At 42.1% G+C, this 26969-nt stretch overlaps 3 protein-coding genes across 7 annotated transcripts; 1 reads left to right on the forward strand and 2 right to left on the reverse strand.

The window, feature by feature from the left end:
• On the reverse strand, window positions 102-10773 carry TDG (thymine DNA glycosylase). Of its 5 annotated transcripts, none has more exons than XM_021387257.1 (10): window positions 10656-10773; window positions 8221-8369; window positions 7509-7738; window positions 6922-6991; window positions 5320-5455; window positions 5143-5225; window positions 4971-5065; window positions 3503-3674; window positions 3254-3382; window positions 102-2205 (listed from the first exon to the last, which is right to left on the reverse strand). In XM_021387257.1, exons 2-10 carry the CDS (start codon window positions 8312-8314, stop codon window positions 2066-2068), a joined length of 1149 nt encoding a protein of 382 aa, XP_021242932.1. In that variant the 5' UTR covers window positions 8315-8369; window positions 10656-10773; the 3' UTR covers window positions 102-2065. The 5 variants fall into 5 exon arrangements, with proteins under 5 accessions (XP_021242932.1, XP_021242912.1, XP_021242901.1 ...); XM_021387237.1 differs by lacking the exon at window positions 10656-10773 and adding an exon at window positions 10550-10649 and having other exon boundaries at window positions 102-2202; XM_021387226.1 differs by lacking the exon at window positions 10656-10773 and adding an exon at window positions 10550-10649.
• On the forward strand, window positions 10782-12245 carry C1H12orf73 (chromosome 1 C12orf73 homolog). Its single transcript, XM_021387318.1, has 2 exons — window positions 10782-10940; window positions 11309-12245. Exons 1-2 carry the CDS (start codon window positions 10833-10835, stop codon window positions 11402-11404), a joined length of 204 nt encoding a protein of 67 aa, XP_021242993.1. The 5' UTR covers window positions 10782-10832; the 3' UTR covers window positions 11405-12245.
• Window positions 15254-25753, reverse strand: HSP90B1 (heat shock protein 90 beta family member 1). Its single transcript, XM_021387215.1, has 18 exons — window positions 25578-25753; window positions 25158-25257; window positions 24333-24474; window positions 24140-24256; window positions 23519-23850; window positions 22593-22704; window positions 21806-21925; window positions 21307-21423; window positions 20679-20816; window positions 20511-20588; window positions 20358-20423; window positions 19817-20086; window positions 19350-19595; window positions 18936-19072; window positions 18494-18572; window positions 18240-18395; window positions 17613-17711; window positions 15254-16521 (listed from the first exon to the last, which is right to left on the reverse strand). The coding sequence occupies exons 1-18, from the start codon at window positions 25624-25626 to the stop codon at window positions 16492-16494; spliced, it is 2388 nt and encodes a 795-aa protein (XP_021242890.1). The 5' UTR covers window positions 25627-25753; the 3' UTR covers window positions 15254-16491.

A 26969-nucleotide genomic window follows, 5' to 3' on the forward strand; every position in this document is an offset into this window, starting at 1 on the left:
TCTGCAGAATGCCGTATTTGTGCAGCCAGCGTATGACATATCCTGTAGTGTATTTGGGCCACTGCTAGCAGGATGCAAAAGGACACTCAAAGACACCGTGATACAATTCCTGATTTTATTGTGAAACAGAGAGAGATTTAAGACAGATTAAGAACCTCTGGATTACTGTAATGAAAAGAGCACCGGTCCCGAGGGAGTACACAAATTGCAGTGTTGAGTGAAACGCTCATTATACACTTCACTGTATTTTACACCTACTAGGTGTCTCTGTTCCCGAAGAGACCTTTCCCTTCAACTCAAACAGGAGAGCAGCACAGTAGTTCTGTGCTACTGTGCTACCTCATCAGCAGTGCTAGTTACATGCTTCTAATCTTGCTGAAAAATAAAACTGAACTGTAACAAATCCCTGACGCGAGGCACTTTGAGCACCTGCGGGAAAAACGTCCATGTAAACAGCAATACATGATACAGTACACTTTAAATAACAGACGAGACAAATCCTATGCCGTTCTGACAATACACGGAGCAGCTTTATGCTGAAGCTAATAAACACATAATCATAACGCACACTTTCTGGATTTCAGACACTCAGAGTTAAGCCACCTCATTTGGGAAGAGAACTGTAAACATCATGCCTGCCTCACAACAGGATGGCAGCGTGTGAGCTCAGCGCGAGCTGTTACAGCAGGATTAGTAGCGACGCCAACCAATTGCACTCAGTGCGTGACAACTGTCAGCGGCCGTGAGGAAAGGATAAAGCACCAGTACAGGAACCTCTGACCAGCACGGAGTGCAGGGATGCTGTTTGTATTTATTTTTCAAGTATGTGAAGCACCTTCTCTCATAAGATCACCAAAACGCCAATGTTTTGATCAGCTTATTGCTTTGACTTCCTCTCTTCCTCGCGTGATAGAAGAGGGAAAGTAGATGATGGTTAGGCACAGGCACAGAATATCCTTTCTTTCTCAGTCGCCAATATTGGCCAGAAGTGTGTATTGTTTGAGCAAGTTCCTCAAAGAAAGCTGAAGTTCCAACAGCTGTCAATTTAATTCGTGGAACAGCTGCCCTCGTCTTCAACTTAGTAATTATTTTTACGCAGAAGATGCGTAAGAAAAACACCCTCTAAAGTCTTGAAGAGAAATTAACGTAAAAAACTGCTAAATCACAATCTTCTTTCACCCTGTGCTAACTGTACCTGACACAAATAACCTAACTGCAGATGGGTTTTCACAGGGAATACGGTTTATCAGTTCCCTGCCATATAATCTGTTCACTTGCTAAAGTTCAGGAGAAGAGACTAATCACAAAGAAGTGACTGAAAAATGCCACAGATTTGAGAACCACTTTTTTTTTTTTGGCAAGGAATTCCAGTTCCTTACACTCGAATTTAAGGGAGAAAGAGACGGAATGATAGGAACACCTTACTCTAAGACTAGAATATTTTAGGCCCTGTCCTGCGTGACATGAATTTTCCTAACCAGTGTTGAGTTGTCTCTGCTCCCTTAAACCTGACTAAGGTCCAGTCACTGAGTAGACAGAGCTCTCTACTCCTGCCCTGAAGTGCAAAGGGAGTCTTTAAAAGCACCATTTGTTCAACTGTGCATGATTAAAAACACCACTTCGTGTAAGATAAGGGCACATTTTCTGTTTTCCCCTCTAAATATAAAAGGACTATGAGATATCCAAATATCGATGCGTCAATAAAAAGCACACTGCTGCTCTTATTCCTACTTTACAATTAATGGAATAAAATTAACGCCCTAAAGAAACCTTCACAAATGAGAAAGCAGTTTGTCAAAAACTGCAAGAAATGGTATACATTAAATATAAAACTCATATACAAAAAAGGACTAACTTTTTTTTTTTTTTTTTAAAAAGTTTGGACAGTTCCTTAAAATTACCTAGTTCATTGATTTGAGCCTACTACACACCTACTTAGGACTATAATAAAATAACTAAGGGAGATAAAATACTATTAAAATGCTTCAGTTGGAGAACCGAGGTACCAATCTTGATCACTGCATTAAAACTGCAGCATGTATGCATAGCTGAGAAGAAAGAGCTCTTACGCACTGCTTCCCTCTCGTTCTTGTGCCATAGCAGCACCGAATTCTGGAATCTGGTCTGCAAAGGACTGCGTCATCCATTGTCCATTGGGAACTTCACCAAAAGATGACCCCTCGCAGTACTGCGGATTGCTCGCTGCTGAGAAACAAACAAGTTGAAAATGCAGTTGAGACCAACAACTAAAACCAAAACCACGCAAAAACAGCTGAAAAAAAGATATTTGCAGTTTCCATCTTTCCTTGTACTTTACAACTACCTACTCAGACTGCAGTTCAAACTTATTATTTTTGAATGTCTGCTTTTGGAGATCCAGACCATTCCCCCCTTAAGGTTTTCATCAGAACTTCTTTGAAGAACGACTTTAAGGGTGGCACAAGAGTCTGAACGTTTAAACGAATACTTTGCAGCATTTTCTGAGTAAAATTCTTCTTCTCAAAGGGACATTCCCTTTGACGAAATAGGGTAAATATAACACAAATTGAATTTGGCATTCTATTTGAGATTAGGACTAAAAACTCAAGACTTTGAAGAAGGGGCAGTTTACTTCTGCCACTGTTTTTTCATCTTTTTTTTTTTTTTTTTTTTTAATTAGTACTCAGGGAAATAAAATTCCCAGCGTCACAGTTACAGCAAGATTACTAGACTCATTCTTCTAGTCTTCAAACTGTATGGCCACTACAGCAGCTATTCTAACACAGATGAATTATTTGGATTACAGTGCTCAAATACTCCTTCGTTTGCCCCACCAATAATGGAACCATTTCGATTATCTGTCGCATCATCCTCTGGCTTTGCTTTCCTTAGGAATGAAACTAAAGAACTGCCAGCCTACTCTTTTGTCAAAAAGCCTGATACTTTTGTATTAAAGTCACTGCAACTGAAGAAGTTTGCTGTGTGAGCCACTAGTCATGTCTATTTGTCACATCCTGTGAATCAGAGTTTGGGAAAACAGTTTGAAGGTGCAGATGATTGATTTTAAATAAGAGTAAATGTTTTTTTCACCCCTTCCTCTCACAAAGACTACACGTTCCCTCAGTTATGTAAGAGTTTAACTGCTGCTGTGCTTTAAATATATTGTATGAATTGTGGAAGGTGCCGAAAGGGTAAAAAATGAAGTGTATGGAACGGTTATAAGAAGTTATACAGAATGGTTTGGAGCATTCATTCTCTAAGCACCACTCTTTACCGGTTCCATTTGAAGAGAAATCGCACTGTTCGCTTTCATACGGTGCACGATCACAGTAAGCTCCTCCATATGCTGCTTCATAACCTGGATCGTATTTTTCTTCTTTGACAGCCATCTTTTTAGCATCCTCTGCAGAGAGAGAAGACCTCAAGTATTAAGAACAGAAAGTATTCAAACAACGTTTTTACCAGAGAACACTGGAAAAAAACAAGCATACATTTTATAAGATAATTCCGATAACCACTATACCTTGTGCAAGTTGTAAGTCAAAGGTGTACTGCACTTCCTGCACCTCTGTGTTTGGTGCAATGCCTTTCAGCTGATCCCTTAAGTCTTTTAACTTTATGTAATAATGAACTTTATCTTGCGCACGAGGAAACTGAGCACATCTCGCACTGGATGATGGCATAACGTAGCAGAGCTTAAGACAAAGAAAAATAGCATTACTGATCCCTAGAATTTAGTGCATCAAGGGTAATTTGACAGTTAAGCCAGCTGATGAAGTCAAGACAATTCTCAGCACTTGTTTACATGCTGTAGGAGAAGTAATACAAATATGTGTTACAATAATTACGAGCATAAGCCAGAGAGGGAAGCACGCTGTAGAGCTCTGTGAACGAGTGGAGCTCGCAGCCAGAAAGGCTGAAGAGCTTGTGATAGTACGCAAAAACCCAAATCCAGCAAGAAAAGCATCATGAGTTAATAATTAGCCTTGCTTCCTGGCCAAGCGTGCCTACGTCATGCAACTTAATTGAAGCCAAGTTTGGTGTTTCTATTTCTGCTGGCAGCCCTAGCTAAAGGCATGAAGTTATCTCAGAAAAAAGGAATCACAACGAATACATTTATTACAGTGCAGTATTTACGAACAAGTACTTGTAAAGAGGGTTATTTATTCTTCTTGCATTTCCTGCAGAAGTACTTAAGAGCTATGTAAGCAGGAAGCATTTTATCACCAACAGTTCTTCAGGTTCTGATGGCAACACTCCACCATTAGAGAGGGACAGTTTAAAGTGCTTAAACTTGAAGCACTAGTAATTTGGGATGGATAGGAAAAAAAAACAAACCCAAAGTCTGAACTGAGCAGGTAATGAAGCTCTGGAATAAGCTGCCTTGGCAGGCAGCGCAGTTGCCTTTGCTGGGGGTTTGTAAGAACAGGTTAAACAAATCTATCTGTGATGATACAGAGCTGGTTTCTTGGATACCTTCCAGCACCAGATGCCCGTGAGAAACGAGTACCTTCCAGCTGTAGATGCCTATGATTAGTGCACTCTTCATCAAACTGTTGCACTTTAAGCACCCAATTTCATTTCAAGCTGCAAATCAGCTTAAGATGACGGAGGCTGACTGAAATGTTTGGGCATGCCCAGAACAGAAATGCTGCAGTATGTAAGCTCAGTCATGGACTTCTTATTCTTTTTTCCCAGCTGTGGCTCCCAGCATCAAAATTCAATAATATTAGCACACAGGTAATTGGACACAGATAATCAGATGGAAGTAGATGACTGTTACAAAGGCACATGTGTTTTATTAATATTTTAAATTCTCCTCAGAAAATGAACTAACCTACTAATCACAATACACCACTTCCAAAATAATATCTGCAAGTCTGACTAAGATGTGCCCGAAAACTGCCCAATCCTACTTCCTCTAATTAAGTAAAAGCCCTTCACCTTCATTAGGTTTGAAATACCCAAAGAAGGGAGCTCCCAGTACTTACAGTTTCTGTCTCTGGTACCTTGTGTGGCTGCAATCCAAATTCCAAGTTCTTAACTCTTATTCCAAAAACTTCCCTACTAAAAATTTCATAGATACCTACAACGAGAAGACAAGAATGAGTGGACAAAAAAGGCTACTAACAGAACAAATCCATTCAAAATTAAGATTCTCACATTTTCCATTGAAAGCTGCTATACGAGGTTTATACTTTTGTAATTTCTGCATCAGAATTCGCCCTCCTTCCCGAAACTCTTTACTAAAAGACAAAGTAAAAAAAAAAAAATTACTCAAAATTATAATCACAACCATTAATGAATTAATAAGTATGATATTCTCCTGCGTTATCCTGCCTGGAGAGGTCTTTGCTTCCAGGTGTTGTCCTTTCCACCATATTTGTAAATCCAATTCCATATTTATGTGGTAAGGTGTGGTCATCCATGTGGTTCAGCTGTTCATTACTTAGACCAGACATGAAGAGACACTTCCCTGCAAAATAGGAAGACATGAATTTTCTTTTAAAAAACACACAATGGCAATAAAAACCACCTCCACCAAGAAACCCTTGACTACCAGGGCACAGTAACAGAAGGCTGAAGGAAGAGTCTATGTTAACAGAGCATCAGCTGATTTGGAAAGACTATTACCCTACCTACACAAGCTTAAAATAACCAGACTTACTTCATCTATTGCAAGAGGCCAGAAAATCCCCAGGGAACAACAGGAATCCCTCACCACGATCACGTGCATGGATATCAGACTTACATTCCAGAAGTTCAGCGCAGAGCTTTAGATTTTGTGACTCATTTGGGAAGGACATGAATGAGATCAAAATGGACTTGGGGGGAAACAATGTGGCAAATACAATAACAGTAAGCTCCCTCTTGCATCTTTGTCACTGTTTCTTACTGCACTTGGCCTCCCTGACAGAACACACTGACATCTTAAAACAGTACTTAACATAAAAAAGTATAGTTTGGGTGGTGTGCGGTGTCAGTCTCCAAGCATAAGTTAACCACAGGTAGCTTCTAATGATCCAACAAGCTTACAAATGCTTGGATTTGTCACAGCACGTGTATCTAGTCTGCTTCTTGACAAACAGGACTACTAGATTAGCTAATTTGCAGAACACTGGGAAATAATACCTGATTTACTGGTCTGCTGGGAACCACAAGTTTTTTGGCTGGAGTATCACAGGGCTGCAAATCAGCCTGTGTGGAGTTCCCTATTACCAGAGCTGGGATGACTCCCACCACGCAAAACAGCATATTTCAACAGAGCTCACATATGACCTTTGTAAGAAAATGCTGCTGAAAATGTTATTATTTAAATAGAAAAATAGGTTTAAAAAAAACCAACATTGTCTGGAGAATCAGGTATGCTACATATGCCTGCTGAGAAACGGCAGTGGCTGCTGCTTTTTCATCAGCGAGGAAGCTCATTTGGCAGAAATGAATGCGTGTATAAGGAAGAAGACTTGCTGAAATGCTTTCTGGGGAAAACGCAAATAGTTTTGTTGTGAATCAGAAACCGATGCCTCCTGACTTCTCCCTGATAACTCAAGAACTAACTGTTTAATTTTTATTCCTAACGCTGCACATTAAGAAGTTACTTAGTAATACAATCAAGTGAACTGTGTTTACTTGACAATTCTAAACCTTTTCATGGAATCATAGAATGGCTTGGGTTGGAAGGGACCCCAAAGATGATCAGGTTCCAACCCCCTTACCGCAGGCAGGGCCACCAACCTCCAGACCTGGTACTAGACCAGGTTATATTTTATTCCTTTTTATGTACGCTATTTGTCAGAAGAAGTTATGGGATTTAAATCACTCTCAGAGTGATAAAAACAAAATCCCTCCTCCCACTCCTCCTAAAAAAAACCCAAACAGCTTAATTAAAGTACCACAAGTTCTAACAGTTCTGCAAATCCCATAAATAAAGAGAAAACATACAAAAATGGTTTCCAGGTCCAGGGTAATGATGCCCTTTGTAAGCTGCCATCAAGCCGGGGTTTATGCCAATCTGCAAAGCAAGATACCAGCCCATTTTAATGATTGGAACATGGCTCGCTGGTCAGGCATGTAAGTTACAAGAAGGAAGGCCATTCGATTCCCTGAAGTTACTGTCGATAAACAAAAGCACATGATTGATATCTTCCACCATCGTTCAAAAACCTGACAATTTTTACAGTAGGGTTTCACGGAGATGTGCAACGTCAAAAGAGCAGCCTCCTTGGGTGCTTCACAGCCACTGGGCTAGCACTTCTGGTAAACTGCCAAGTAATGGTTTTTCATGACTACGTATCAAACGTAAGCCTTAGACTTTGCAGAAATTAAGAGCTACGTTACTATGATTTTTAACAGAACACGCAGAGCGGCTGTACACACAGGAAGCAACAGAGAAACTCCAGGGCAAGATCTCGCAAGGTGTAAGTAATACAGACGAATAATGGAGGAATGTAAATCATAACCATGGTGGCTGGGCTGTAAGAAACAACGCAGACCATTTCTGCCTAGTTCTGTAAGCGTGAGGTACTCACTATTACGATGTCCAGGTCGAAGGTCAAAATATCGGGTAAAGTCTTTGTCAGAAGCTCAGCTTCAGACACACCATTAAAACGGTCCACTTTTCTTTTCACTTTAAAAGTATCTGTGATCTTTTCTTGTTTCCCTTTTGACTTGGTCGGTTTTTCTTTCTTCGCAGCAGGCTTTTTCGGTTGCTTTGGCTCAGTTGCTTTGGCTTTTCTCTTTCTTCCACCTTTTTTAACTTCTGAAACATAGCAAATATATTTTTTGTACATTTCTAAGGCTGCAGCACGAACATCCAAACAGACTGACCTACGCATACGACTACAAAAAGAAATCAAACAGAAATCTGCCTTCAAAATTCATGAGATTAAACAATTATCAGATGAATTTCAGTATTCCAGGCTCAGCAAGGATCCAGCTCGGGTGTCTCTGTACCGCTCACAGGCAACTAGGCTAACTTAGGACACAAACCAACAGTAACTTCATGGCCAGGTCATGTTGTTTACATGCTGTACGCAACGGTCTTTTGGAAGCAGTTTCTCTTGTTTTGGAGAATATGCCAGAACATGAAAGCTTAGGTTCTGAGGAATGCTGAAGTGAATTCTAGTCTACTAGCCACTCTTCAGCCTCTGAAGAGAAGGTGTTTATTAAGACAAATACACACACGTATGTTCTTTCCAACCAATTACTATTATTTTAGCTCTCTTAGCCCAGTCAAACTACCTTTAGGAGGTTCCTGAGCAACGTTTGGCTCTGGAATGCCCTCTAGAGTCGGCTGCTCAGTCATGGCTTCCATGGTAGGAGGTGCAGTCATCATCTGATGGAACGGAAACGTGTAAAAAGCCTGAGCTTGCTGGAGATAAGCGTAATATCTTAAAAAGAGAAAAGAGGCGTGATTCATCAACTATTTAGGAACTTAGCAATGTACCAAAGAGGCGGTAAACATGTACCTTTATCAGGACTGTCAAGCACCCGCTCACATTCTCCAACTACTCTATTAACCAGGCAGTAAATTACTCTAAGTCCATTAAGAAGCCCAACTGCTTAGCAGCCAGGAGGTGCTGCTACATCCAGCACCAACAGCCCAGTTCTCCCACGACTAGAAAAACCACAACAATTTTAAGGACAGCACAGAGCTTTCCTCTAACACTGGGGAAAACTGCCTGCAGCCCACATTAGCCAGGTCAGCTGTCTATCAAACATACTGACAACTCACAACACAACTGAGTTAAAACTCTTGGGACTTTAAGCTGCCCAACTTTGACATTTTTTTAATGCTACAGCAGCTACATTATCTGATGGGACACTGAACAGGTGAATCATTCTGGGCTACGAAACATGACAAGCTGACAAATCCTTAGTTATTATGCAGATTTTCAAACAGCTTTAAGAGTGCCAGATGCCATCCAATTATCCCCTAATGGACACCTACACAAATACCGCACTTATTCTATGTGGAAGTGTCCACATACAGAGACTAAATCTCCATCCATGCACGTGTTGCTACAAACAGCTTTTCTGCACCACATGTTGATTAGATGCATATAGCCCTCACAGCCCCAAATAAGCTGCTTCATACTGTCAGTCCTCTGTACCTATGTAGGCACTTTGTCCATAGATCCTACTGCAATGCAAAGACCATGATTGAAAAGATTTCACAAAAAGTAAATTTTCAATAAATATTTTTATCACAACTCTCCATAAATTTATCCGTTTTTAGGTATATAGAAATAAGGCCATCCTTGAGATATGAAGGAATCATTCTTTATCAAGCAAGGAATTTTTAAGAACCACTCTGTCAATGAGGTTTATGCCAGAAGAGCCCAGAGCCATGGAATCAGGACGCTAACTTTGAAGCGAATACCTATCCTGAATCAAGAAGAATAAATTGCACTCAAATCATAGAATCAAAAAGACCAGAAAAGACCTCTAAGACCATCTAGTCCAACTGTCAGCCCATCCCCACCGTGCCCACTGACCATATCCTCAGTGCCACATCCACACGGTTCTGGAACACCTCCAGGGACGGTGACCTCACCATCTCCCTGGGCAGCTTGTGCCAGTGCAGCACCGCTCCTTCTGAGAAGAAATTGTTCCTAATATCCAACCAGAGATTCTCAACCTGCCAGATTCCTGGGGAGAAGATTTTCTGATCACAGTACTTACTTCCATGGCTCAGCTGCCGGATCAGTTCTATTTTATATAAAACATTCACGCAGTTACTGAATCAAACAAAACTGATGTTCGGATTTACCTTAGGGAGCTGAGACATGAAGAATATGGTTGACAATGTAATAAACGCAGAACAGAATCAATTGGAGAAACATGAAGGGATCTAATCAGAGAATGGTCTCTAACAAGATGCCTTCTTATAAGATGTGTTCTTATTGTATATATTTATAAAATCCCCTTCCTATAAAGGGAGCAAAGTTCCCTTTAAACAAGAAGGTGGCTTGCACCGTATCCCAGACAAGTTCCCCCATCTCTCACTGGTGAGATGAAGGATGGCCTTTCCCTTCACCTCTGACACTAATAGGAGTTTAAAGATCACTTTTTTTTCCCACGAGTTCAGAATCTTAATGCCCTGTTAACACTGAATAGGACGTTAACTAAATATTTCCAATTCTAAGTGGCGATTTAACCCGCTGCTTCAGGTCAAGCTACAAATGAAAGAAAAGAGGACAAAGGCGAGAAAGCAACATCCTCCACAACAAAACCAGACAATAAATCATTCAGAATTCCCACCTTCTACACACAGAGCCGTTTTCCCACGCACAAGGATTCCCCACACACACTCCAACCGTTTGACTCCTCACAGCAGTCCCCCAGGCCCTCCCCGGCCTCCAGCGGCGCTGCCCCGCCCGGGAGCGCGCCCACGTCAGCGCGGCCCACGCGCGCCCCCCGCTCCGCGTCCCCTCAGGGTGAGGGGAGCCGGGTACCACACCAGGCCGGCCTCGGCCTCGGCTCTGGCCCCGGCCGCCCGGCAGGGGGAAGAGGATGACAACGGCGACCCCCTGCCGCGAAGCCCCAGCACGGCGCCGCCCCGCGCTACCTGCCCAGCTCCTCGGCCTCCATGGCCGAGCGCGGCACCCCACCGGCGGCCATCGGGCTATTGTCAGCGCTCTCCCACCCCCCCCCCACCTCCGATCCCCACCGACCTGCCGGGCAGCCCCGCTGCACGTGACCAGCGCCGGCCAATGGCAGCGCGCGATTGGGCAGACGGGGGAGGGGACAGGGGGAAGGGCTAGATGTGCCGCAACCGGAAGTTGCGCGGAGCCGGCCCGGAAGGGTGACGCACTTCCGGCGCGCCGGTTGATGGGAGGTGGCAGGGCGCCATGCCCGCTGGTGTGCCCTGGTCTACGTATCTGAAGACGCTGGCTGCCAGCATGCTGGCTATGTTCGCAGGAGCCGAGGTGGTGCACCGGTACTACCGGCCTGACCTCGTAAGTGCCGCCATAAATGCAATAATTTACAAAAGGCAATAGAACCTCTTTTTCTGTCACCAAGAAGAAAAGTATTGACAGAAATTTCAGCTGGTGCCTTGAAGCTATGCTATGCATCAAATGGCCAAGGGCAGTTTTGTTCCTTTAAGCAAACTGTGCTTCTTTCTCCTCCTTTAATTCAAAGCATGCTTTGAAATTGAAGTCAGATTCTAAAATGGCAATAGATGTTTAAGATAGCTTGCTTGTAAAAATTAGAATGTTCTGGGAGATGCAATGACAGTTTGGATGCAGTGCTGCCTCTTGCAGTGTTTTTATGAGATCGGTTTTTCTTCTTCCACAGCAGTGACATCTTTCTCTGTTTTTAATAGAGTATACCTGAAATACCTCCTAAGCCGGGAGAGCTGAGAACAGAGCTGTTGGGTCTGAAAGCAAGATCAAAAAAAGCTGAAACATCGCAGCATTGACTGCAGTTTGTTTTTTGTGTTTTGAAAACGACATGTGTTGCTCTAAAAGTAATGCCTATTTCTTGTCCTATTTATTTCCATGGAAACCTCAACCGATACGAAAAGCACAATAAGACTATGTGATTGAGCAAATTCCCAGCTACAAAACGCTATTTCTCAACGTAGTCATCACCGTTAGCCAGTTTGTGTGGATGAGCTGATGGAGGCACTCTTCATTTCATGCTGTGACAGTTGCGTGTAGCTATCCAGAATGTGGCATGTCTTTCTCGTCGCTGTTGCTACTGCTGAAGCACACCACCCACCACCTCACTGTGCTCACATCCATAGGTTGGTCTCCATAACCATTTGTGAGTGTTGATGGATGTCAGCGGGTGCATTTTTTTCCACATGGAGGAATTCAGTGACACACCTTTGCTTCATACGTGCTTCCATGTCAGAAGCTATTGTGTCAGACTGCCCCTCTGCTGTCATCTGTTGCAGGGCAACAAAATGTAACAGAACACTGATGAGAAGGTTCAACCTCTGCTGCTATATCACCAACAGCTGCCTCTGACGTCACGGACCAACAGAACACAGGAGGCATTACTTTTGGAGCAGCCCTCATAGAACATTTGTTCAGTTCTCTCAACTGCAGAAGTCCATATGTGAAATACTTAAGCTTTTTTTTTCTTTCTTGAAAGTAGAATTAGGTGCAACATATATTAAAAATAAACTTATTATGAATACTGTTAAAAGTGCAATATGTTCTATACCAAAATATGTATGATTCGGTTTAATCCTTATTTGCAGTGTAAATATCCTCCAGAATAAAATATGTGAACTTGTGCTTGGCCAAACCAAATGGAGTTTGAAACTTTTAAGCTGATGTTCTGATTTCAGCTAGGATAATCTTCATTTGGACTGAAGATGAGAATAATAACTGGTAACAGTTGCCAAGAAATGCCTATTACACCAGGTCCAGGACATTCTGGCTTCTCCTGCTGCCCTGCTGGGAAGAAGCTGGGGATGTGTAAGGAGCTAGAGAGGACATGGCCAGGACAGCTGCCCTAACTGGCCAAAGTGTGAGTGTTGTTCTTCCCGGGAAAATGTCACGTATGATGGTCCCCACTCTCCTGGAAGTGGCTGAACAGCTACCTGCTGTTCGGAAGCAGCAAATGAATCCCTTGTTTTGCTTTCAAACACAACTTTTACTTCAGCTAGTAAATGCTTTTACATCAATCCATGAGTTTCCTTGCTTTTACTTTTCTGATTCCCTTCCCTGTCCCACTGAGGGGCTGTGAGTGAGCAGCTGCACGGTGCTGAGCTGTACCAGGGTTAAACCACAACTGATTAGCAAGGAAACAAGCTTAACCTATTGAAAAGTCAAGCTCTGTGGCCAGGCATTAGTCCTAATAATCTTATCTGTTCTGTAGTAGAACCACACTGAACTGCTGGCGTCTTTGTAGACTACAACTCAGTTTTATTCAGTGTAAACTAGAGTGTAATACAGAAAATTGGGGCATGGACAAAATGAAGTTTCTTCACTAGAGCAGGACTCCTAATACTGGTTAACTGCCAGAGCAGCAGCTTTATTGGCTGTTATTGACAGGAAATCTATTTTGGGCTGCTAGATTGTTTTAGTTAAAACAGATTACAAATTTATTGTAAATTAACTAAAACTATGTATATGTTCTCCATTAAATATTATGGCTGCTTTTGGTAGCCATGAATATTCAGAACTCTGAAATAGCAAGTACAGTTTTGCCATTCAGTCCTCACAGTTTCTCCCCAAAATTCTTACACCAAGAAGGTAAGGTGTAAGCAGGAAGATGTCATCATGCTATGAAGAGGGTACACCTCCCCCTTTTTGAATGGTACACAGCAGAAGCAGAAGACTGGAGATTGCTTCCCAGTGGGAAAGGTACCTGGACAAGGTACAGGCTTCATTTGCACTTCTCACCGAGGTTGGACTTGGGAAAGAAAATCACAGGCTGACCAGTGACCTACGTGGTTAGTAGGCAAAAACCTCATTAACTGCTTTTGACACAGTACCTCATTCTTAATAACACAAGGGTTTGCAACAATTGTTCTAAGTGTTTTTACATCTATTCCAGCTGTGAAGCATGTGTATTTCACGCACACTTGTATAAGTTGGAATCTGTTTTTGTAAGGGAGAGAGCTTTATATATAGTTCCTTCCCCTGTCACACAGCTGTTCGCAGCTGATGATCCAGAAACAGAACTGAGGAAGAATGTTATCCTCTCTTCCCCCATGGAGTTCATGCTGCAGCCTGTGCTATGCATCACTAGATCGCAGTCATCTTTGTTAATGAAAACAGTGTAAAAAAGGGATTGATTATATCTCACATGCTGAGCTCAAGTAAAATCAATCTAGTGGAAAACATTTCACTAGGCTCAGTTGCAGTGGGGGCTTCTTTCACTGCACCTACACAAAGGCAAAGATGAGACTGACACTGTTCCCCTCAGCATATTTGAGAACAAAGGAACACTACATTGAAGAAAGGTGAGGCAGTTCAACAGTATTTTGTTCCTGTTCTAAAGGCATAACTGAAAATGCTGTTAGAGTCAGGATTTACTAAGCCTGACCCTGTGTTACACTGTTGGAATATCACCTCCGTCATTCTGCTGTTGCCTTACAGCACGAGATGCGTTCTACTTCAGATTGAAGGGCTGCAGAAAACTTAATCACACACATTCAGCTCTATTTTTCCAAATGGTGCCTGCTGCTAATGGAAACTGATCAGCATGGAGTACATTTTAGCTCTAGGGGAAAACACACTGTGAAGTGCCCATCTAGTAGCAGCAAAGCTGCCAGTAAACCAGGTTTGAACCGAAACAGTACAACTACTGCAGGAAAAGAAACGGCCTCAGTATGACTGCAAGGCTTTTGTCAGCAGTGATGCCATTCTACAGAGTTGACAGAAATAACTTAAGAAAACTCAACAGCTGCATGCTTGTGCCTATTAATAGCAAACACTTGTCACTCCAGGGTAAAGAAAGCATCTGGACCACAGCCATGTTGCACATGATATCCTCAGCTGAGGAAGAAGCACAAAGCATGACTATGAAGTGCTCTCTTTATTATTTCTGAAATGCAATCAGATAGGGCATCCTAGAACCAATCAAAGCAATGAGAACTTCAGCCACGGAACAGAGCAAAGTTTGTTTAAAGTCTACAAGGAATTAACAAATTAAGGTAGCGGAACAATCCTACGCTTCTAGTAACATTTGATAGATTTCTGAGCTGCAGTAACAGACATACAGTAGGCCCGAGCCACAGCTGCTGCTCAGGCTGGTCAAACACAGACACAGAGGAACAGATGTTTCTTACACATTAATGGATTTTTGTTTGAATTCGTATTTCAAACTGCAACATTCCAGATTCACAAAGATACTTTTAGGAAGCAGTAAATCAAAGCCTCAGAAGCAGCTGACTGTTAGGAGCACAAAATGAAGTTGTGCTGGGACATACTAAGAGGTCCATGCCTTAAGAAAAGGTGCTGCTCAAAGGAATACTACAGCTGATACCGTTACCTGCTCAATGGCACTAGTTGGACCATTCAGCTTCCTGTAAGAATACTTGTGTGTTTAAGACCTTAATACAGCAAGCAAGAAAAGTAAAAACACTCCTCTCACTCAATAAATTAAGCTCCAGTACTAGCATCAAACAGCATACTTTAATGAAGTCTACGCCTCTGAATAAGCCCTAACTCAGTAGCAACACACCAACATATGGCATTTGTACTTATTACATGGAAACAGAGTGCCTGGGCAACACAGAGACCTAGTGAAAGTAAATGGGAAAGACAGACAGAAAGCAACCCCTTGAGCTTAGTGTTCAGCAGCTTCATCTAATCAGATTTTTTTTTTTTTACTTAGATTTCAAGACTCCAATTTTACTCTTTCGCATGCCTAGTTAACAGCTCTACTTGAAAAGCAATTCTCTTGTGGAGTACTACTCTGAAGTACCTTCACAGAGGAAGGCTAGTAAAGTCAATGTAAACACTGTCCACCAATCCTGTGAAGGTTTGTTTCAGATGTAGAGGCACTAGTGAGAGAATGTAGTGCTTCATCTAACCACACACAGCCAATACTATACATGTAACGAAGTGGTGCCCCCAGCTCAAACTATCTACATTTCACAGTATTTCATTTGGTGTCAACAGATTTAGCTTGCATTAAATTAAGTACTTACAGTGGTTTGTCATAATAGTAGAATAAGAGTTAAACAACAAGTAACCGCCAAGAACTTCAACATTAAAAAAAAGGATAAAGTAGGACTACCGTAGCTGTTAGGAAAGCTACTTGAATTAAAGGCAGGGTTACTACAGTGGAGCATAGTATAATCTCCAAGACAAATAGCCACAACCACTTGTTCTTCAGACCTTCAAAGGAAATTACTTTTGTCCATCTCAGCTGTGAAAGCTACCACTGCCTATTCTGTAAAGTGCAAGCAAGTCTCACAATCCAGTACTAACTGTATTTTAAATTTGTTTCAGAAAGCCTGTTATGACCAGCACTTTCCTTACGAAGTTGCTCTTCCACGCAAGGTAAGCTTCAGTTCCAATGCTATTTTTTAAACACCCCACCAGGTGACACTAGCTACACAACTTCTTAAGTATTTATTCTCTACAGCTCCCAGATACCAAGTATACTTGGACTGAACAGTATGACAGGCTTATTAACACAAAACCCAGCCTTCAGCATACACTTGTGGAACACACAGCAGTCAGAAGTGTGGCTGTGCCAGTGTGGAAAGGCTAACTGACAGCTGTATGAAGGACCTGAGCACCCAGACCCTCCCTTTAATTCTTTGTGGTACTGTGGAAGATGAACTTATGTAAAATTTAGAGGTACTGGTGTTTGGGAACATTTTATTTTGTACATGACAAGATTTTACACCAAGTCAGTTAAATAATACAAATTTACATTCGTGAGGAATGTTTTTTAGAAAAGTCAACTTAAAAAAAAATCTCCTTTGCCCTTAAACCCCATGTACCATCCCTCAACCTTTTACAGTGGAAAACAAACCAAAATCTAATTCACATCCTCTTAACCTCCCAGTGCAGGACAGTAGGCGAGTGCAGTTTACAGTTCGTCTTTTACATCTGTGGATTCCTGTGGAGACAAAACCAAGAATCAGAATCGTGCTTTTTCAAAGTGCAAACAGTTACAAGAGCTGTCTTACGTTAACTTAACTACTACTGACACTTCTCAAAGTACTAACAAATAGTGTAGCTTTGGAAGGTGAGAGCATATTCCTGTTCAAATGACTGAATGTCAAGACTTAGCTATTTGAAGTGGAGAAAAGCTACTTTTTTCTCCAGTTTGCTCAGGTGTTAGCAGATCTAGTTGACCATTTTATCTTCACTACTTCGTAAACTACTTTTCAGGTTCAGTGTTAGTACTGCTAATAGCCCATTCTACAGCACTAAGTTCAACTACTTCCAGTCAACAGTCAGGAACCTTTGCGTAACGTGCAAGTAACCTCATCCAGTACGTAGAACATACAGAATCACCAAGCAATGACAGTACTAAAGGAACAATGTATTCCTATCCTATATAATTCCATTATTACTGTCATTGCATGTTATATAACTGTGGGAGTACAGTTTGATAGCTTCAAAACCAATGCAATAGCTATAGTAAGTATAGTTCTTCAAATGTATTCTTAGGTAATAGTAGCTGAACATCTCTAATAACTTTTTATTTGCGCTGGTAACAAGACAAAATTACAGGACTCTTCCAAAAAGCAACTTCAGCCAGCAGGTAGAGTTGGGACTTCACAGTGACTTCACAAATTGTATCACCGAGGAACTAATAACTGGAGAGCTCAGCCTATCAAGCTATTATTAGAACTACAGATATAACCCAAAGTCAAGGCAGCACTGTTTTAAGTTCATAGCGCTGTTTTAAGAATTTCAAACCATATACTGACCAGTTTATTGATGTTATTGCCTACAAGCTGCAGAAACCCAGCATACAGCAGGAAGGACATCTGCTACTGTTTTCTTAAATATTGAGCATGTTAGCGTTCTATTTTTTGCAACATAATTTAGTAAGGAATGAAAAGTCATTTCTGCAGTTTTTCAAGAAAAGTTTGGAAAACCTAACACTAACAGCTATGGTCACGGAAGACCAAATGAAGAAACCCATTACTGGATAAAACTGCACATGAATATTAAAAAGAGTCAAACTTTAGATCTTACCTTTTGTGTTTCACTGTCTTCAGCATCAGCATCCACCTCTTCTTCATCTTGCTCTGCCTCCTCAGCTGCATCTTCAGGTTCTTCAGGTTCCTCCTCCACCTGGAGAAGGGGTCACAAACATTTTACTTGTATCCAGAGCCTTATTTGCATTCAATGTTTACCAGCTGCAGACTAGCTAAATATAGGCTATGTAACTACTGCCAGCTTGTAACCTATGCCCCACAGTACTTGAAGGATAAGCCACGTTTTCTTCAGCACTGATATGTTATCACATTTTCCCTGGCACGATACCCAGCGTATTTGTTCCTGCACAGCATTATGGGAAGACCTATACCAACTTCTGAATTTCTCTATCAGTAAAATGAGCACACGTATGTTTGGCCTTTACTGTACTCCCATAGAACCACCATGTAAAGACAGGGCAATATTATGCAAAAGCATAATGGAAAAGCAGAATCCTGAACAACTACAAAGAGGACACAAACATGAAGTAGACTCATCACTTCCCCAGCCAGGAACTCCAACTGGGCTCCTGAGCCTACATCAGCACAGGAAACTAGACAGATGCTGCATCTTAGAAAGCAGATATTTGAGTCCATTATCATCTGCAAGTTGCAAGCAACTAACCTTTGCATCCAGGTCAATGTTTAAACTCAGACGAAGCATCCTTTCTATTCTGTCTCCATATTCCTTTGTGTCTGGTAGCATATATCCTGATCTCAAAGTTGCAGTTTCAAACAACACCACTGCGAGATCTGAAACTGTTTTGTCATCTTCATTTTCCTAATGTGGAAGCATCAAAAAGAAACCACAAGCACACAGATGTTAATTAAGCTGTACATAGCTATGCAGGCAATGTTTCACTACTGTTATTTGTTTACCTTAACTCGCCTCAGCATGTCTTTGATGAGTGGATGTCTGGGATTTATTTCAAATGTCTTCTTCTGGCTAGCATAGTAACTGGAAAGAACAAATCACGTCACTAAGTTTTGAAATATCAGGCCCAGCTACACCCTGAAACCCATATACGCTAATGACAACCACAATAACAAGCTCATCCCCCCGTTATTAGCTAAACACTGAAAGCACTGGAGTTGTTGTGATAAGTTTGTGCTCTCGTCAAATGAGAGATGCAAATACCACTGATGAGCCGTGCTCAGTAAGCAGTTTTACACACCAGGTTGTCAGAAGTTGCAACCTATCTGTAAGTGGCCTTAAAACCATGGAGGATCACCTGAAGCAGACAGAAGCTTGGTTGACTCCACCAAGCAAGGAAGGCCACCAACTACATTTCCCATCTGCTGCTACAAAACTGAAGCTTACTTTGTGGATATGTCCTTCCCAGTTTGGTAAGCTTGAGCCTTCATGATTCTTTCCATGTTACCAGACCATCCGTACTGACTAGCCACAAGTGCACATGGAGACTGCGTTAAGCGTTGAGAAAGCACAGCTTTTTCAATCTGTAGAAAATAAGTTTGGCATTAGTTCACAGAACCACTTATAAAGCAAAAAAAAAAAAAGAAGTGTGCTAACTTCAGTACTTTCTGGAAACTCTGACGTGTCATTCTAACTTACTGCCTTCCCAAAAATCAGTGTCTTTAAATGCATTTATTAACCCAGAGAACAGACAGATGTTACTGTCAGCTCTATGTCCCAAGAATTCACAAGGTGTTGTACTTTACACATTCACATTTGTACATTTAGAAGCAAGTATTACATGTAACATGACATCTGTACCTTGTCTTTTAGAGCTTTGTCTTTCATCCAGTTCAAGAGTGGTTCAAACTCCTTTTCCAAGGCTTCTCTGCTCTCCTTGGACTTCTCACTTTCCTCAAACTTAACTCCTTCTTTTGCTACATTCTGAAATCTCTTGCCGTCAAACTCTGGCAGAGCCTGAATGCAGTATTCATCTACAGGTTCAGTCAGATATATAACTTCATAGCCCTTTTTCAGAAGGCGTTCAACAAATGGTGAGGACTCAGCCTAAGATGAGAACACATTAAGATGTCAGTTTCACAGTGTGATACCAGCAGGTACTGGAAACCGTACAGCTATTTAATGAACATTAATACAAGGAAAAGTGAACAACAGTAGTAATATAGACATGGAATAGCCACATATACAGCAAATACAGAAAGTTCATTATATTCATCATACTTAGAAAACTAGAAACTGTAACACTTTTTCCTCCCCTCCTCACCTACCTCCTTTCTGCTGGCACCTGCCATGAAATAAATTTTGTCTTGTTTCTCTTTCATTCTTTCCACATACTGGTCAAGGCTTGTAAGGTTACTTTCATGATGAGAAGATTGGAAGCGAAGAAGTTTAGCCAGGCGTGTACGATTGGAATGATCCTCAATGACTCCAAGCTTTACATTAGTACCAAACTCTTTCCAGAATGTGTCATTGTATTTTTCTTCTGCGATTTTCTTGATCATATCAAGAGTTTTACGAACAAGCTTCTTTCTGATCACCTAGGGAAAGGAGTAACGTCAAGTTATAGCAGTAAGAACCCTCAATTCAGCCTCACTACAAAGAACGGATTCAAGACACTATTCCTGATTTAGAAGTAAACAGGAATAGTCTGAAAGAAGCTTGGGTTTCCTATATGGTTAGGAGCGTGAAATTAAGGTATTAAAAACAAAATTAATCAAGCTACTTGTCTCCTAAATCTTGCTAGTCACCTATTTCATTTTAAATTGGTCCCCTACTAAATTTGAAGAAATTTAAGACCAGCTATCTTACCTTTAGTAACTTATGCTGCTGAAGTGTTTCACGAGATACATTCAAAGGAAGATCATCAGAATCCACCTAATTGAAAGAGAAACTTTTTAAGTATAGCTAGCAGCATGTGGATAAAAAAAAAAAACAGAAATGCAAATAAGGTTTAATACTTACAACACCTTTAACAAAGTTAAGATATTTGGGCATCATGTCATGGAAGTCATCAGTGATGAACACTCTTCTAACATATAGCTGAATTACAAAAGAAAAAAGCAATTATTACTTTGTCAGTTTTTAACCAAAAAATCATAGCAATAAGCACTTGCTAGTTGCTTGCCTTACCTTAATGAAATCACTTTTTTTGGATCCATACTCATCAAACAAGCCACGTGGAGCAGAATTAGGAACAAACAAGATTGATTTGAAAGTTACTTCCCCTTCAGCAGTAAAATGGATGTAAGCCATTGGATCATCGTGCTCCTGTGAAGAGATTTTTTTTTTTTTTTTAAGTCTATGTTGGCCAAGCATTGGCAAATCGATACTCTTCCATCCATAACATGATGTGATGTGTTTCTGCACAGCTAACCCTACCTACTTTGTGGAAACAAAATTCCAAATTCAACAGCGTTACTCACACAGAAGTCACCTGCTGAGACCTACTATGCTTTTTCTTTAAAGCCAACCAAAGAGATAACAATAGCTCAGTAACCAACACATCACAGTTCTTAAGTCACATTACACTGTATTTACACGTGAAGACAACGTGTCTTCTCTTCCACCACATACAACACAAACATCACCACTCTCTCAAACAAGACGAAAATTCACTTGTCCGTATTTAAATAGATCAGTAAGCTCTGCACAAGTTGGAATCCCACCAGCTACCCCTCAGACCTAGGTCAGCAGCAACACTCTACCCCCACCAGCAGCAATCCACTCCTTCAGAACAATCTCAAGGCTTTAAGCTTACCTTAGAAAAGGTTTTGTAAAAAGCTTTATATTCATCCTCTTCAACTTCTTTAGATGGTCTTTGCCAGATTGGTTTTATGTCATTCATGAGCTCCCAGTCCCAGACAGTCTTTTCAACCTAGGTAAGTAAACAGAGTAAATACTTAATTTAATTGACTTAAAACCTGAATTAAGTCTACACTTAAGTGTATTCTATGCACATTTTGCACTCCAGTATTGTGATTTCTGTTCTACTGCCGTTCTGAGGAAAGCTTTCCAGCAGAATACATTCAAACCAGTCAGTTTACTCAAGACTGCCTCTCCTTCAAACAGTTCACTGCATAAACTCCTAAGGATTTAGAGTTAATTCCAGGACTACTGCTTCACAAGCCTATTGCCACTCACTTGCCTTATTTTCACCTAAGATTGATTCACAGTGTTCTTCTCCAATATGTCAGCTCCATGAAAACTCCTGAAATCTCTTCCACGAGTTACAGAATCTCTTGTCTGAGAAAGCCTACCTTCTTAGTTTTTGGCTTCTTCTCTTCCTCTTCTTCTTCAACTGCAGCTTCATCATCATCTGTTTCTTCTTTCTCCTCCTTTGCTTCCTCCTCTTCAATTGGTTCCTCAACAGTCTCTGTCTGAAGAGACAATTAGGAGTCAGGAACGTTTAGTTTCCTACCAGTTATCTTATAGTACTCTCTCAGATGGCTTCATCTCTTAACACTAGTTTAACTTGTGCTATTTGCCCTCTTACAAGCATTTGTCAATAGACAGCTTGCTTTTTTCAGCTGCATTTTTCGTGAATACATGCTATCCTGCAGTATGCTGGGAGGTCACTGTTCTTAACTTTCAAAACCTTCAGCATGATTTCAAGTTAGCACTACACCATGAAAACATCGTAAGAATAAGCTTAAAAGTTGAAATGCTGCCCTATGTTCAGAAGGACACCTAACCACTGCCTTGCTTGAGAGCTTCACAAGCTTCTGGCTACTAAAAGCCAGTGGAAGAAACATCTTTTGTAATAAACTGTGCAATCTTGCTTTTTTGGTAGCACTCTGAGGCATAACAAAACAAAGTTTCTTTGAAGTTTGTGATTTTAGCAATTAATGCATTAATTTTTGGATAGCACGTAGCTAGTAAGGTACTAGCCAGTTCTTTCTTCTCACTGAATATCCAAAGAAAGAAAAGTCAGAAACTAGACCAGTAAACATTCTACAGCATGCTTTCACTCTTCTTGAAAGATCAGGCCCTTGAAAGCTATGATACACAGCTCATAGCATACAATGTTTTGTTAAATGCACTCACCTTGCTGCTCCACACATATATGGGGAAGTTTATGAACTGTGAATATTTCTTGACTAAGTTTTTAACAGTATCCAACTCAAGATAGTCAGATGCTTCTTCCTTCAAGACAAGGCTGAAGAAAAATAAAAGAAGTCAGAATGCTCAACAAATATTTTCACGTAGTTTTTACTGAAAGAGATCCATCCTCCCACTGTTGCAGCTATACTGGTTGAAATTCATGCAACTGTAACTGAACTACTCAATGCTCAGCTATCTCTTAAAAAAAATACAGTCTGTATCAAACTACTTCAACCAAAAGAGAAATATTTTGATGCTCATGCGGATCTTGATATACTCTTACTGACTTCATTTGGAACCAGAGCACCAAGACAAACTTTTTCCTGCCAACAAATGCTGCTGTCATGCTGATGTCCTACCCTTCACAAGTAAAAAGTCCTGAAAATGATTTCAGGATGGAGTCCTAGAGGGCCCAGATGAAATACATTTACATGCTCACAAAAATGGAGGAAGATACAGGGCTTTCAAACTACACCTGGCCTGAAACTTCCGTTGGATCAGTCTGATTACTACATAAACAGCAACCAGTTTCCAAGAGGAAACTCTACAGCCACTGTAGAGATGTTTTTGTACCACAACAGCACAACTGCATTGAGAAACTAAATCTGCAGGCAACTGCAACTGTCTGGAACTGCTTGCAAACAATTAGTTGTCAAGGTGTTAATTGTTTTCTTCATTTTATTAGATGGAATGAAGAACTGCATTAACACTCCATCTTCTACATGCAGTTACTAGTTTGGACATTACTACTCAACTGAAAAAAAAGCTACAATCTAAGAACTGAACTGTACATGTAGTCACAATGCTAAAGTCATCCATATATTCCAGTTAAAAATACTTCTTGAAACCCAAGAAAACTTAATACTTACGTTATGGTTGTGCCACGTCCCAGAGTATTTCCTCTTGGATCATCAATCACAGAGAACTCATTTGAATCTGACTCCCAAATATGTTGGGTATCATTGTTGTGCTTTGATGTGACAATAACTCTGTCTGCTACTAAGAAAGCAGAATAAAAGCCAACACCAAACTGGCCAATTAACTCAGATGTTGACTGGCTATCATCCTGCATTTCAGTCATCTTGTTTAAGAATTCACTTGTACCAGACTTCGCAATGGTACCAAGGTTTTTAATCAACTCCTCTTTTGTCATGCCAATACCCGTATCTGTAACATGAAGCATGTTCTTCTCTTTATCACACTAAAAAAAAAAAAAAGAGGTGGTCTGACTTCATTTTGAATCTCAAGACAGAACACTACCATGGAAAAGGGTGAAGAGTGCTAGCTATTCAAAAATGTCTGCCAGCAGACACTTCTATTATCCAGATCAAAACAAGAGTGGTATTTGATAAATCTAACTGCTAGGGTCCTGATATGGTACTGTTAAGCATTAAACTGAATAAAATAACCATGCACCAACTTCTCAGATCCCTGTCGCAGCTCTTCAGGTAGGAGTATCAATAAGGAATTATGTAACTAACACTGCATACCTTGATTTTGACAGTGAGTTCCTCATTACCAGCAAGAGCATTTTCATCGGTCAGGGATATTAAGCGTATCTTATCCAAAGCATCTGAAGCATTTGAAATAAGTTCTCTCAGGAAAATCTGAAATAGAAACAAGTTGTTAGGAACTCAGGAACACAAACAGTTCTAGCAGTTCTAACGTGATAAGGATACTAACCTCTTTGTTTTTATATAAAGAGTTGATAATAAGCTTCATCATTCTGTTAACTTCAGCTTGAAAGGCAAACTTCTCAGATTTTTCTCTGATTTCTTTGATCTGAGATGCATTCAGGCCATCTAGCTGGATAGCTTCTTCCTCTCTGTAAGAATAATTGAAATCTGTCAAGCAGTCTTGCCTACATACAGTTACCATTAATTTTATGACCTAGCAACAGCAATAATGGTCTAGCTAAGGCAACAACAAGATCTCTAACCCCTGACAAGAGATAGTGTAAACATAGTAAGATCAAAGGAGATTTGCAATACTAGTGATCCTCACTTGCATACCTAAAACTTAAGCAAAAATCCATGCATGCAGGAAAGACTATTTTACTTTGAAGAAATTCAGGTAGAAACATAGGTATGTTACTGGACTGCAATCCTCAACACGTGGTATGCTACACATGAGTTGAAGTGGTTTACAGGTATAGAGTTCTCCAATCAGCAAGCAGTTAGCTGACATCACTTATATTCTTTTATATTCTTAAAGTTATACATAAGAATGGCTGTCAATTTATGCAACTCTCAGGCAACTACTGAAATTAAACAAAATCAAGGAGAATACTTCTGAATCCAAGCTCTCCTCCATATAAAAGGAGGAACAGCTCTTTCCTCGTGTACCGTATTTCTCAGAGCTGACTAGGCTTCTCTTTGAAAAGGTGTTACATCCCCTCCACTCCAACCCCTGAAGGGGTTTAAGCATTACTGATGCTGGAAGGGATCCTCTGAAAGCAGGAGAAAGCCTTAACGCTGGAAGTAGCTTAGCAGCACCCCTCTTACTCACCTCTGAACAACTTCATCATCAGTTCGGGACCCTTCTCTGCTTTTACCGAGATCTTCTTCCACGGTCGCATCCACGTCCACCTCCTCAGCGGTCACCGTTGCTGGTGAAAACGTGGAACGGTAAATCCGGTTCCAGCTCTGTCAGTATCTCCACCCCATCCCTGAGGGGACCGCAGCCCGCCGGGCTCCTGCCTCGCCCCCACAGACGGCGCATGAGCCGTGAGCAGCACTCCCTTCCCCCACTCCCCGGAGCCGCCTGCAGCGTCGGGATGGGGGCAGCGCCAGCTCCCTCGGGCCCTAGCGGCCCAACCTCGCTTCTCGAGGCCGTTACCCCCTCAGCGAGCGGTGGGCTGAGCACCGCTGAGGAGAACACCCCCCCCCACCCCCCACCAGACATTTCCAGAAGGGCTACAGTACTCACCGGCCAAGAGAAGCGTGCATGCCAGAGCCAGCGCCCACGCTGACTTCATGATGCCGCGGGCTGCTGTTTGCTGAGAGGAGAACGGCCCCACACGCCCTTGCCCTGAGCCGCCGAACCCGGCCGCAGCTCCTCCCGTACCGCCGCCGAACCGCTAGAACGGCGGCGGCCCTCCCCCTCCGCCTTATCAACGCGCCCCGACGGAGGGCGGGGGGGGCTCTCCCCGCGTGTCCAATGGGTGCCCACCACGCCAAACATGTAGCCAATAGGGAGCGCGGGAGGGTGGGGCTTGGGGCCTTCACCGCCAATCGTTGCTTTCCATGTGCGGTTTCCTGCGGACGGAGCGTGGCCGGCGTCGATTGGCCGGGCGGAGCCGCGCTCGGCCAATCGTGTCCGCGGGGGGGTTTAACCGGTACGGCCGGGCGTTGTTTTTTTCAGCGGACGACCCGTCAGCGTCCGACACCGTAGCCGGTAGTTCGCAGCCACAGCGGCTGCAGCCAGCAGCATTGAGGACAAACCCCGCATGGGCACGCTAGGCTCGACTGCTTCCGGGAGCACTCGGGATATTAACCGGGGATCATGTTGCCATGGCAACAGGTGTTTCCGGTCGCGTTGCCCGCAGGCTCCAGTGACAGACGGAGCTGCCACAGAGTACTGCGGCTAGGCGAGAGCGGCAGGCAGCGCGCTTGCGCATGAGGTCGCGGTGCATGCCGGGAGCTGTAGTCCTCACTGACTGGGCGCGCGGCGGTCCTGGCGGGAACCGCGCACAACACGGGCGCCGTTACAGGGCCTGCGTCAGTTGGGTCCCGAGCCTTGTCCCGGCTTCGGCTTATGCTCTCCTCTGGTCCAGTGTCTCACGCGGCCTAGTTTGGAGACTGTCACCATTCATGAGGGATCACAGAATCATTGGGGTTGGAAAAGACCTTTGAGATCCTCAAGTCCAACCACCCACATAACACTACAAGGCCACCACTAAGCCACGTCCCAAGGTGCCACAACCACATCTCCTAAATACACCCAGGGATGGTGACACCAGTGCTTCCCTGGGCACCTGTTCCCAAGTCTAACCACCTTTCCTGTGAATAAACGCTTTAGATTAAGTTTGGTGGAGTCCAAATCTTGGTTACTTTACTTTTATGACCATATGGTATAATTGGTTTTGAAGGAGACATGGAACTGTTAAATCTCTGTTTTGTGCTCTGAATTTAGAGGTCAGACTGGCACTGTTTGCTTTACTCAGATTACACCGTTTGCTTTCTTCAAAGCTGGGTTGTATTACTGGGGACACAAGTGATACATAGGACTGAGGCAGCTGCAGACTTAACGCTCTCACAAGGAAAGTTCCAGCTCTTACAGAGAGGTCGGCAATTGAAAGTGACTTATTCCACTGAACAC

The sequence above is a fragment of the Numida meleagris genome, chromosome 1 (genome assembly GCF_002078875.1).
Source record: "Numida meleagris isolate 19003 breed g44 Domestic line chromosome 1, NumMel1.0, whole genome shotgun sequence".
In the NCBI taxonomy this organism is placed as follows: Eukaryota; Metazoa; Chordata; class Aves; order Galliformes; family Numididae; genus Numida; species Numida meleagris.